Here is a 12102-nt window from a genome sequence, read left to right on the forward strand (position 1 = left end):
CAGATGAGCTCAAATTTTAAAATTTATTTTTAATGTAATATGTTATTACTGCTTAATAACTTAGTCTCCAGTATAAAAATATGTATATATTGTGGAAACATATGATATATTATAAAGACAAAGAAGAAATCCTATTTTTCCTCTACTTATTCATTCTTTTGTACTAAGGATTTGTGTTTTGGGTTTTGTTCCCCTCAAATAAGATTCTAAGCTGGGAGAAAATCAGAATTTGCCATATGCTAGCAGACTTTTTTCTTAAATGTCTTTACCAAGTTTAGTGGTCAGGTTGGGTGGTTATAAGGAAATAACAAGTTTTGTGTATCAAATATTATTGCTTTTGTTACACATATTGAATTACTGTCCACAAAAAACTTATAATTCCTTATGTTTCACTTTAAGAATTATGTTATCATTTTGTTTCTTTTTTCTGTTTTAGATTATATTCAGTGTCCATATTGCCAAAGGAGGTTTAATGAAAATGCAGCTGATAGACATATTAATTTCTGTAAAGAACAGGCAGCACGTATTAGTAACAAAGGCAAATTTTCTACTGATACCAAAGGAAAGGCAACTTCTCGGACACAGGTGAAATGTTCAATTATTTGTACAAATGAGAAAATGACTCAGTTTTACAGTTTTTTGCATATGCTTTACAGAACATTTGGCTATAATTTTCTCACCTGCTAAAATGTTTTATTACTGTTCAGGGACTTAGTAAGAAATTTGAATGTTTAATTGATAACAAGCAATTAAAATTATTAATTTTAAATGGACTTGAGCTTATAGAGATTTGAAAATACACAGGTTGATAAAGGTATTAGTAAGAAAACTAGTTAAAAGGTAGGTGAAGGAGATTCAGAGGAACCTAGTGGGGTTAGAAGAGTGAGAAATGGTAGTAAAAATACACATTTGAAAATTATGTAAGTACTGAATGTTTCCATGTTATATGTGACCATACACATGAGAGAGTGAAATCCTGGGGTCAAGACCAACTGCTATTTCTGAACTTTCAGGCAAGTACATAAGAGCCTTTTTTTCTTCGTCTGTGAAGTAATCTACCTGATTTTTGTGAGAAGCAAATGAAATGGTGTATGTGAAAGCACCTCTAGAGCCATAAACCATGAAAGCATTTTGTTATATGAAATTTGTACAGCACTGTTGTTTTTCATTAAGCATTTTATGACACAAAAACTTTGATAATGTCATACTTTTAAGCAAACTTCATTTTTCACAAAGCTTTTATATACGGTTTATTTATTTTTTACTATATCTTTATGCCTAAAAACATGAGCATTTGGTTTGGAACTGAAAAGTCTATTAATTAATTTTGAACCATTTCACTTACTTTTCTCAGTATCACTGGCAAGAAAGTAGAAAGCACATCAGCTATTAATAATCACAAAAATATCAGTAACCCTTTTTATACCCTATCCAAATGCTGCTTCTATTTAAATATATAAACTACTCCTACATTTATTTAAATCTTCCTCTAAGATTTTTCTCAGGGCACCTGGGTGGCTCGGTTGGGCATTCGACTCTTGATCATGGCTTGAGTCTTGGTCTTAGAGTCATGAGTTCAAGCTCCATGTTGGGCTCTGCTCTGGGCATAGAGCCTACTTGAGGGAAAATAAATACAAGATTCTCTCAAAATGTACTATAATTTCTAAAAATTATTTGTTTTCAGAATATCACATTTGTCTTCCTAGTTTATATGTGAACATAGGTAGCTCTCCTCTAATATGTATGTAAAATATCAGTCTATTTTCTTGCCCTTCTTTTCCCTTTCAAATTTCTCCTTCCATCTGCTACCCTCACAGTTCTTCCTATGCAGTTCCGATTCACAGCCTAGAAAACAGATCTTTTATTTTCACTTTTATCTTCTCCCTGCTAGTACTGTAAATCTAATAGGCAGTAAATAATCATGAAATTCATTTTGTTTGTTACTTAGGAATAAAATATGGGATTAAAGGATGCCATTACAATGGGGAACCTTCTTGAGAAAAATCCATATTGAAGTTCTGTTAATATTATTGAGAATAGAACATTTCATTATTATTATCATCATTATGGGGAAAGAACAGTGAAGAAAACTCATTTTGAAGAATTTCCAAAACAGATGTCAAACAACATTTATCTTTGACTTAAGACAGTTAAGATCATTAATATGATTTTTTTTTCTTTAGTCATAATAATCAGTAAAGGAAATAGAATAGAATGTGTGTGTTCCAACAACTTGGAGGCAATGATTATAAGTGTAAAATCCAGGTAGCTGATAGTTCTCACTTAAAGTGTATCAATTCTGATTCTATGCCTAGTCCTATATAGTCATTTCAGTGTAAGTCCATATTTTTTCATCTTTATTTATTCAAGAAATTTTTATTGAGTACCCTCTCTGAATTAGACACTTTACCAAGTACCTGGTCTACATTAGTAAACTAAATAGAATACTTTTCCTAAAGATGCTTAAAATGAATCCCTATCATATTTAGTAACTATAATCTGGCCCAATTACAGCCCACTTTTTGACCCAGCTCTGATCAAAATAATGATAAAAGTACAATGAAGATCTATTTCTAATAGGTAAAAACAATCTTTTCGTTTAATTTTCCATCATTCTTCTTCATTAGGAATTTTAGCAAATTCTAGCAAATTCGTGACATTTTATTTATTTATGTATTTATAATGTTTATTTTTGAGAGAGAGGCAGAGCATGAGCAGGGGAGGGGAGGGAGCAGAGAGAGAGAGAGAGAGAGGGAGACTCAGAATCTGAAGCAGACTCCAGGCTCTGAGCTGTCAGCACAGAACCTGATACGGGGCTCTAACTCACAAACCATGAGATGCTTAACTGACTGAGCCACCTAGGTGCCTGATCAGGCACTGTGCCTGATCTTTCCCACCCTCCGTAATCCAAACCTTCCATCCATCTCAACCGACTTAGTTCCCTACATGCTGTAAAATCTACCCTGATTTGGGTAGATTGGTTTCCCTCACATTTGCATCTATAAAATGGGGATAATATGTACCTACCTCATAACAGTTATCAAGAGCATTCAATGCAATAATGCCTATAGGTGTAATTTCTTCTTTTACTCATAGTTTATCCAAATGGGAGTCATTAACTTCCAGATTTTGGTGTTCCTCTAGATGTTTATTGCTAGTTTGTTGTTGTTGTTGTTGTTGTTGTTGTTGTTGTTTACTTAATTCTTCTATGGTCTGAGAACATACTTGGTAAGATTTTCATCTTATTGAGATTTGTTTTATTGCCTAGCATATGGTCTTTTTGGTGAATGTTTCTACAGTCTTCAACTGTGATTGTGACTTTTTCAGTATTACTAATTTGCCAGTTTTTGGTTCAAGTATTTCGAATCTGGCAGCTTCAAACTGTCGGTTGAAGTATTTAGGCATTTACACTCAATATAATTATTGATGTTTGTGGTGAAGTAGTCCATGTTGCTGTCTGTTTTCTATTTTTGTCTTTTTAAAAATATTTTTTAAAGTTTATTTATTTATTTGGCAAGAGAGAGACAGAGAGTGCCAGCAGGGGAGGGACAGAAAGAGAGCAGGGGGAGAGAGAATCCCAAGCAGGCTCCATGCCATCAGTTCAAAGCCTGGTGCAAGGCTCAGACCCACAAAGTGTGAGATCATTACCTGAGCCAAAACCGAGTCAGATGCTTAACCCACGGAGCCACCCAGGTGCCCCCCCCTTTATTAAATTTTTCTGGTACTTCTTCCTTGCCTCTTTTGTCTTAGTGAAAGACATTTTATTTTCCCTATTGGTTTTTAAGCTATAAATCATCATATTTTTTTAAAATCGTTACTCTGGGAATAACAAAATGCATCTTTAACTTATCCATATCTGTGGATATTTCCATATATCTCTTACCAGTCTTAATTTATTGTTATATATATGTAACTCTATAGCCTTATAAACCGATCGATATTCCTGATATGTGCTGTATTACAGTGTTCTACTTACACCTTTAAAAGTCATCTGTCTTTTAAAGAAATTAGGAGAATAAAGTAAATATATAGTCATTTATATACGTATACACACATGAATATTTATGCACACATGCATATACTTTTTTTTCTTCTGCTGCCGCCTCGTATACATATTGTATTTAACTTACATACTACTTACTCATATATTATCATTTTCAGATTTCTTCTTGTAATCTCAGTCACCATATAATGTCATTTTCTTTCAACCTGAAGAAGCTTCTTGAGCCTTCCAAGAGTGCAGATATACTAGAAGGGAATTTTCTGGTTTTGGATATCTGAAAAAATGCCCGATTTTGCCTTCATTTCTTTGTTGAGATTCTCTGTGCGTTCATTCACTATTACCATATTTTCCTTTAATTCTTGTGTATGTATTCCTTTACTTTTTGAATGTATTTGTAAGTAAATGTTTTGAAGGTCTTTTTAACTTCTAAATCTAATACACCTGTGCCCATTCAGGTCCATTTTTGTTGACTGTTTTTGCCAAATAAATATGGGTCATGCTTTTCTCTTTCCTTTTTCCTTTTCTTTCATTGCCGCCCCCTTTCCCTTCCCTGTTCCTTTCCCTTTCCTGTAGTTAAACCTAGAATACACAGTTACCAGTTTTCTAGAATTACTTTTGGATGGTTTCCAGTTTCTTAGTATCTTATTTTTTTTAAGATACTTTTTAAAAAATTATTATCTATAGGAGAGTTAAACATATGTTTTACGCCCCCACCATTGAGTTTGTAATCTGTTATTATATTTTTAATTTGATTGTTTGATTTGTATTTGATTATTTTTCTAATTTCCTATGTTATTTTGATTATTTCCAATTCCCTCTCTGTATTTCAGAGTTGTCTTTTATTTAAGTGTAGTAAACATAATTGTTTTCTATTATGTATATAATTGTGATATCATTTGATTTTTATGGATATGTTCTTGCTTTTTTTCATTTATGATTTCTTATATCATTATGTACATAATTATTATTGATCATTTGGTGCTTATTGCCCTTAAAAAATTATTCATGAGAATTATTCATGTGAAGAGCCTTTTTATTTGTTTCTTCCAGGTATCTAAGAGTACTGCCACTGTGAAGGCACTTTTAAATTATTGGCTTTAGTTTGCCTGACCACCTAGTAATGCAGATTTATACAGCAAATCCATGTGATGGCCAGACTTGTTATAATCTCAAATGGTGTTGGCCTACCACTTTATTTTTTTCTTTCTGTCATTCTGTGCTTAGAAAGTGTTTTTTTTATACTTTCCTGAGCATTTTTACTTTTTAGTTGAAAGGTCAATCCAAATAGTGCCTTCTACTATGTTATTAAAAATGAATGCCCTCTATGTTCTTTAAGCTCTTTCCAATTTCAAGAAAAAGTCTTTGTAAACATAAATATTTCACTAAGGAAATTTATTAGATTTGTGACCATGTAAAAACACATGAAATAATAAACTAACAAGTGCATATTTAATGAATGAGAAAAATATGTATTAAATATAACTATAAAAATAATGTGATTTTGGTTTTTTTTTGTTTTCTTTTTCTGATGACTGAAATGGATTTGTATAAAATGGTTGATAGCTAGAGTCATCCCGAAAACCTTTATATACCAGTAGAATTTCAGCTAGCTGTAGAACAAAGGAAATACAGCTCAGTAAGGAAGGAGTCAGATTATCTAGGTCAGGGGAACAGCAAGTTACTGAGAGGCAGGCGAATATGGTTTAAACGTGCATTCAGAGTAGTATGAGGATTCAGTAAACAAACAAACCTGACTAGTTCTGGTCAAAAGTAAAAGGAAATATTATAGGAGATAGATGAGATTAGTCTATGTTCTGGATATCTCAGGAAACCTTGACAAAAAAATTGGGTAAAACAGTAGGAGGCCTAATATAGAGAGGGGAAAAACAGAGCACCTTTTGAAATAAATTTATTTTCTGGTTGTACACCATTAAGTTAATTTCTAATATGTGCATAAAAATATTTACTCCTCAGTATGTAATGGTACCAGAGCTCTTCCCATCCGTGCCCAGCCTAAAGATTTGACTTCTCTGTAATATGCTGTACCAGTTCCCTTTGTCTATGCTAATTGTTTTGTTATTTTTTTTGGTAGCTCACAGAATATGAGTGGCTCACCAGTCCTGTTTCTTAATCCAGTTTTACTGAGCCTATTTTTAGTAGACATGCCTCATATTTTAACAGGTCTTTGTTAGGGCTTGTTTTCCATATTGTTGTTAGCTTTAAAATCTTTCCTAATGCCTTCATTGGTATTTTAGGGGGAGAGACCAATACTAATCAGATGCCCTTTTAAATACTGGAAACACCTCTTGGGTTTTGAGAGAAACCGTATCTTTATATGGCTTATCTCCAAAGGATCCTAGTCATTTGTTCATTTGAAAGTTATTGAAGGTTTTCTAAGTGTCAAGTGCTTAAAAAAAGTTTAATCTCTTGCATAGTAGTGCCAGATGTGCATGGAATGTGTGTGTGGGGGGAGGGGGGAGAGAGACCCTTTCATCAAGATTTATTTTCATTAAAAGGTCACATACTAAATTTTGATGGGTGTAATGTTTGACTTTAAAATTTATGTTTAGCTAGCAATTTTTAGTAGTAGTGCTTCTTAACTTTCATACTGATTATTGGTTATAAAATATGATTTGATTTTTGAAAATTAGGTTTAAAACCAGTTTTCACATGAAATCCTAAGCAGTCTAAATATGCGTTGGGCTAAATCTCAAGTATAGTAAGCACTTTATAGTTGAAGGGCTAGAACTGAATGGCATGAGTCTTAATTCCTGTTCTGTGATTATATTGGAGTGTTACTGTGGGAAAGTTCATTTCATTATATTGGAGCAGGTGATCAATAAGATACTTTTTTTTTATTTTATTTTATTTTTAAATCTTTTTTAATGTTTTATTCATTTTCTGAGAGAGAGAGAGAGAGAGAGAGAGCAGGGAAGGGGCAGAGAGAGAGAGGGAGACACAGAATCCAAAGCAGGCTCCACGGCCTAAAATTAATGATACCTCTCTAGAGAGTGGAGAAAAAATACTCTATCTTTTCTCAACCTATATTCTATTCATCTAACATCTGGTGAGGATAGTGAAGCCAAAATTAGCTCTTTCTCTTTGCATTCAGGAAATCCATAAGGCAGCTATTGTTAAAACTTATCCAAACTTATTTGTAATCTTATGAATTATTATCAGTAGAAAATATGGCTGGATTATGTATGTGAAATATAAAACCATGCTCAGGAATATGTAAAAATTTTGACTTTTAAATCTGCACTACTAAGTGAGCATCATTGGGTGTTTCTTTTTCTATTAATATTTGTTTGGCATTTAAAATCTTAACATTGAAGAAATTTTTTCCATTTGACCTTTTTTTCCCCTGTGAACTGAGTAAAGCTGTTCTTAGTTTATTTTAGCAGTGCAATATCTGAGCCAGACTTTTAGTATACTAGTTTTGAGAGCGAATGTATTTTGGGAAACCTCTCTCTGAGATGATGTATTTTAATCTATACTCTCTCAATTTGAGTAATTCAGTACCTAATAAAAAATTGCTCATTTCAGGGTATGGGAGCTTTTGAAATGCTAGTTTACAATCCATAATCAAAAAGTGATGTTGATAAAATATTTTTTCATTATTTTAGTATAAGCCGCCTGCACTTAAAAAGTCAAATTCTCCTGGAACTGCACCATCAGGATCTTCACGATTACCACAACCAAGTGGCACTAGCAAAACTGTTGTAGGTAATGAGCTCCATAAAATAATTTGACTTTTTTTTGGGGTGGAGAGTAGAGATGGAAATTAAGAGAGTGTTCTGTTTTGGATTATTAAAATAGATTTATAATTTGGAAGAGATGTGGAGGATAAGTAATTCTTTGTGGGTAAAAATAAAGTAATTTTCAATAACTTCTACTTAGGATATTTTATAGTACTTTTTTTCCCCATCTTAAATGTCTGTCCTTGATATTTTTACTGATACATAACCTGTCAGAGTCAACCTGTCTGATCAACCAAGTTCTTTTCTTGATTCTTTAACCACAGCATTTTCCACTCATTTCTATATGTACTGCTCTAAACTTGACAGTTGTCCTAATAGACACGTTTAATGGTTTGAAGAAGATATTGATTAACTGAAGTGTACCTTTATACATAAATTGTAATAAAGGAATATGGAAATTTTAAACGAAGGATATTCTATGTTGTTCTCTGGAAATTTCATTAAAAAAAAAACCATTTTCTTAGTTGATAACTTGTTTTGATTTATTGCCACAAAGATTCATCGTGACTAAAGCATCGTTTTCCTTGTCAGATTCTCTGTTTTATGTGATTTTTCTCTTTCAGTCTGTTGTTAAAACTAATACCTTTTTTATTATAAGGTGTGCCTTCAGGTAAAACGTCCTCAGTTAGCAGCTCTTTGGGAAGCAAACTTCAGACCTTATCTCCCTCCCATAAAGGGATAGCAGCTCCTCATGTAGGGTAAGTCAGTTTGAATTTAATTGATTAGTGATATGTGTGTGTGTGTATGTGGATATATACATATATATGTATACATATGTGTATGTATATGTGTACGTGTGTGTGTATGTATGTATGTATGTAAGTGATGCCAAAGTTTTATGTTTAGATAATTGGCCTTTTTATTAACCTTGATTTTCTTTCTAAATTTCATTTGTCTTTTAATATATTGCTGTTCAGGGGCACATACACTACTGTTCAGTGTCTAAATTAGGATTACCATTTTGCAAAAAAATCTAGTAGCATGTATCAAGAGCCCAAAACACATTCATATATTCAGTTGAATAATTTTACTTCTGGGAATCTAGTCTAAGGAAATCATTTGAAATACAGAAGATTTTTATAATAACCATTTTTTATTAAAAATTATGTATCAGGCACTGTGCTAGACATTTTTCACATATTTTTATTAAAACCACCCCACCATCATAGGATGAGGGGATCGGAGAAGCAAAGTAATTTGCTTGAAGCCACACAGCTATTAAGAGTTGGAAGCAGGATACCAATTGGAGTCTCTTTGGCTGTAAACATTAGTTTCTTTTCATATGGTTTTATTACAACATTAAAAAATAAAATCAAACCACCTAAGTTTCTAGCTTTTGTTTGAACAGAAAATTATGAAAATCTACACAGGGATATTATATCACCATAAACTGTATATAAATTTTCAGGAAATGATTCTATTATTATAGGAGAGGAATGTAGAATATAAACTCCATGTATACTGTGATAGAAGCTATAAAAATGCATGTAGACAAAATATGCTGAAATATTAACAGTGGATGATTATTTTCTATTTAGTAGACTTGTTAAATACTTTTTATCTTTCTACAGTCTTATATACATGGGTTTTAAGAAAGTATAATTAAGCTTTCCACAATTATTTTATGTTAATGTGGGAAAATTTTCTTTGTAACACCACAGATTTTAAACATCCTATCTCAGTAGAAACTCTTTCTCTCTCATTTTGATAAATCAGAAAATTAAGGGTTACCACGTGATCATTAGAATGAGAGCTTATGGGGCAGCTGGGTGGCTCAGTTCGTGAATTCTCCGACTTTGGCTCAGGTCATGATCTCACGGTTCGTGAGTTCGATCCCCATGTTGAGCTCTGTGCTGACAGCTCAGAGCCTGGAGCCTGCTTCAGATTCTGTGTCTTTCTCTCTGCCCCTGCCTGCCTCGTTCATATTCTGTTTCCCTCTCTCTCTCTCAAAAATAAATAAACATTAAAAAATTTTAAGGGGCGCCTGGGTGGCGCAGTCGGTTAAGCGTCCGACTTCAACCAGGTCACGATCTCGCGGTCCGTGAGTTCGAGCCCCGCGTCGGGCTCTGGGCTGATGGCTCAGAGCCTGGAGCCTGTTTCCCATTCTGTGTCTCCCTCTCTCTCTGCTCCTCCCCCGTTCATGCTCTGTCTCTCTCTGTCCCAAAAATAAATAAATGTTGAAAAAAAAAAATTTAAAAAAAAAAAAAATTAAAAAAAAAAATAAGAATGAGAGCTTATGTCTATACAGATACTAATAAAGTTGATTTAGGAAATATAACACACATTTTCAGATATAGGTTATCATTTTTGTTTTTAATGTAGGAAATATATAGAGAGTTATCTATAAAGTAAGAGTAACTATCTCCCTCCAACTCCCTAATTTGGACTACATAGAAAGCACAAAATCTAAATTAAGTTAATGTAGAAAAAGAAGACGTCAGCTAACAAGATCTGATTAGTTACATGTTTTTTTTTTCTTTTTATTGTGCTTCCATAAAGAAGACACAGGCTGTCCTTAAGAAAGAGACAGGTTAGGGGCGCCTGGGTGGCACAGTGGGTTAAGCGTCCGACTTCAGCCAGGGCACGATCTTGCGGTCCGTGAGTTCGAGCCCCGCGTCAGGCTCTGGGCTGATGGCTCAGAGCCTGGAGCCTGTTTCCGATTTTGTGTCTCCCTCTCTCTCTGCCCCTCCCCCGTTCGTGCTCTGTCTCTCTCTGTCCCAAAAATAAATAAACGTTGAAAAAAAAATTTTTTAAATAAAGAAAAAAAAGAAAGAGACAGGTTATCAGTAGAACAGGTGGTTAAAAAGTAGGAAGTTTGGTTGTAAAAAATGATTTTATGATATTTTTTTAGTTTCTCTATTGAATTGACTCAGATAATTTTTAATTAAAGTGAAGACAGTAATATATGCATTTTAACTTTTACAAAGCTTTTTTTTTACCATATCACAGAACTGCCTTCGATGTTGTGTTATAGTTTCATTTACAGTTGTTCATGAATTAAAAGCTCATATTTTTTTAGTGCCTTTCCTCTCCTACTAGTAATTTTATCTGTTGGCAATATTAAGTTGTCCTGACACCCTACCCTGTATTCTTAATAGGGCATGTTAAACTGGCAGGTGTAATGAAAAGGGGCACTGACTTTGGATTAGAAAGTTAGGCTTCTAGATCCTACTTTGCCACTGAATAGCCATATAACTTTGTGCATATCTCCTCTGTCTCACTCAATGATCTAAGAAACTCTGATCAACATTTATATAATCCTGAGGAGAAAATTTGTTTTTCCTAACAATTAGCAAAGACTTTGAGCACAGTAATTTTATAAATTATGCATTGCTTACAATGCCATGAAGATTGGCTGGTTGTCTCACATGGTATTAAACTGTCAAACATAACTGTATAAATGTCAATTGTCCATTTTATATATAGTCCTTACATGTTAGAAGAATGTTTCCAACTACTGCCAGAGAGCTTTGGTGTTTGCTTGTGGCCAGTATGTTACCATATTAACTGGAATGTTACTATATTACTATATTAAGTAGAACCATTCATTGCTACCTATTTAGTGTCAGAGTTCATTTTTTTTTGAATTATTGAGTGTATTGTTATTTATTGATTATGTTGATTTATGCTTTTCCTTTGCTAGATCGTAAGCTCTCTGGCCAAAGCTCATGTGTCTGTCTGTCTTGCTTACAAATGTAGCTATAAAATGTAGTTTAATGCCTGGCATAGAGACACATAATAAATTTTTGGTGAATGAATGAAACAAAAAATGAAATAATAAATTAAATCCCTTATTTGTTAACCTATTGGCACAGCATAGAACCATGGTCCTGATAGTGGTAGGATATTACTTGAAGTTTGTATGGAAATCATTATTTCCATTGACAAAGACGATTCAGGATTGAGTAAAGGTAGAATTAAGACATTTGGTTAGCTACGATATTCAAGAAATTGAACACCTTCTGAGGTTAATGAAACAATCATTTCCGTAGCTTGGGATTGTTTAAATAATGCCTTGTTATATAATCTTGATTGCTACCAGCTTTAATCATGTATAACAGTGATGTGTAATATTTAGTGGATATTGGACTCATACTACAGAAAAATTTTCTTGGAAAAATTCTCATATATTTGGTAATTAACTTCTAGATAATCTGTGGGTCAGCTGATTTTATCAGATTTTTTTTTAAAGCAAAAACTATTCTCAATGGAAAAATGTTCCTTTATTGTAAAAGATGATTATCTTTAATCCCAGGAAATTTTAGAAGTATGATGAAATGCAAAGCTTTTAAATAAATACTGCCACATTTGAATTGTGTCACAGAATGTACAGTCATG

At 33.2% G+C, this 12102-nt stretch overlaps 1 protein-coding gene across 2 annotated transcripts in view; it reads left to right on the plus strand.

Moving 5' to 3' along the window:
- ZC2HC1A (zinc finger C2HC-type containing 1A) overlaps nt 1–12102 on the plus strand; it is a 50563-nt gene that overhangs the window by 21244 nt on the left and 17217 nt on the right. For both annotated transcript variants that reach the window (XM_043601245.1, XM_043601244.1), the window contains exons 5-7: nt 437–585; nt 7630–7729; nt 8363–8462. In XM_043601245.1, the coding sequence (XP_043457180.1) occupies nt 437–585; nt 7630–7729; nt 8363–8462 (349 nt within the window). The remainder of the gene's footprint in view (nt 1–436; nt 586–7629; nt 7730–8362; nt 8463–12102) is intronic.

This window comes from Prionailurus bengalensis, chromosome F2, assembly GCF_016509475.1.
Source record: "Prionailurus bengalensis isolate Pbe53 chromosome F2, Fcat_Pben_1.1_paternal_pri, whole genome shotgun sequence".
Taxonomy (NCBI): Eukaryota; Metazoa; Chordata; class Mammalia; order Carnivora; family Felidae; genus Prionailurus; species Prionailurus bengalensis.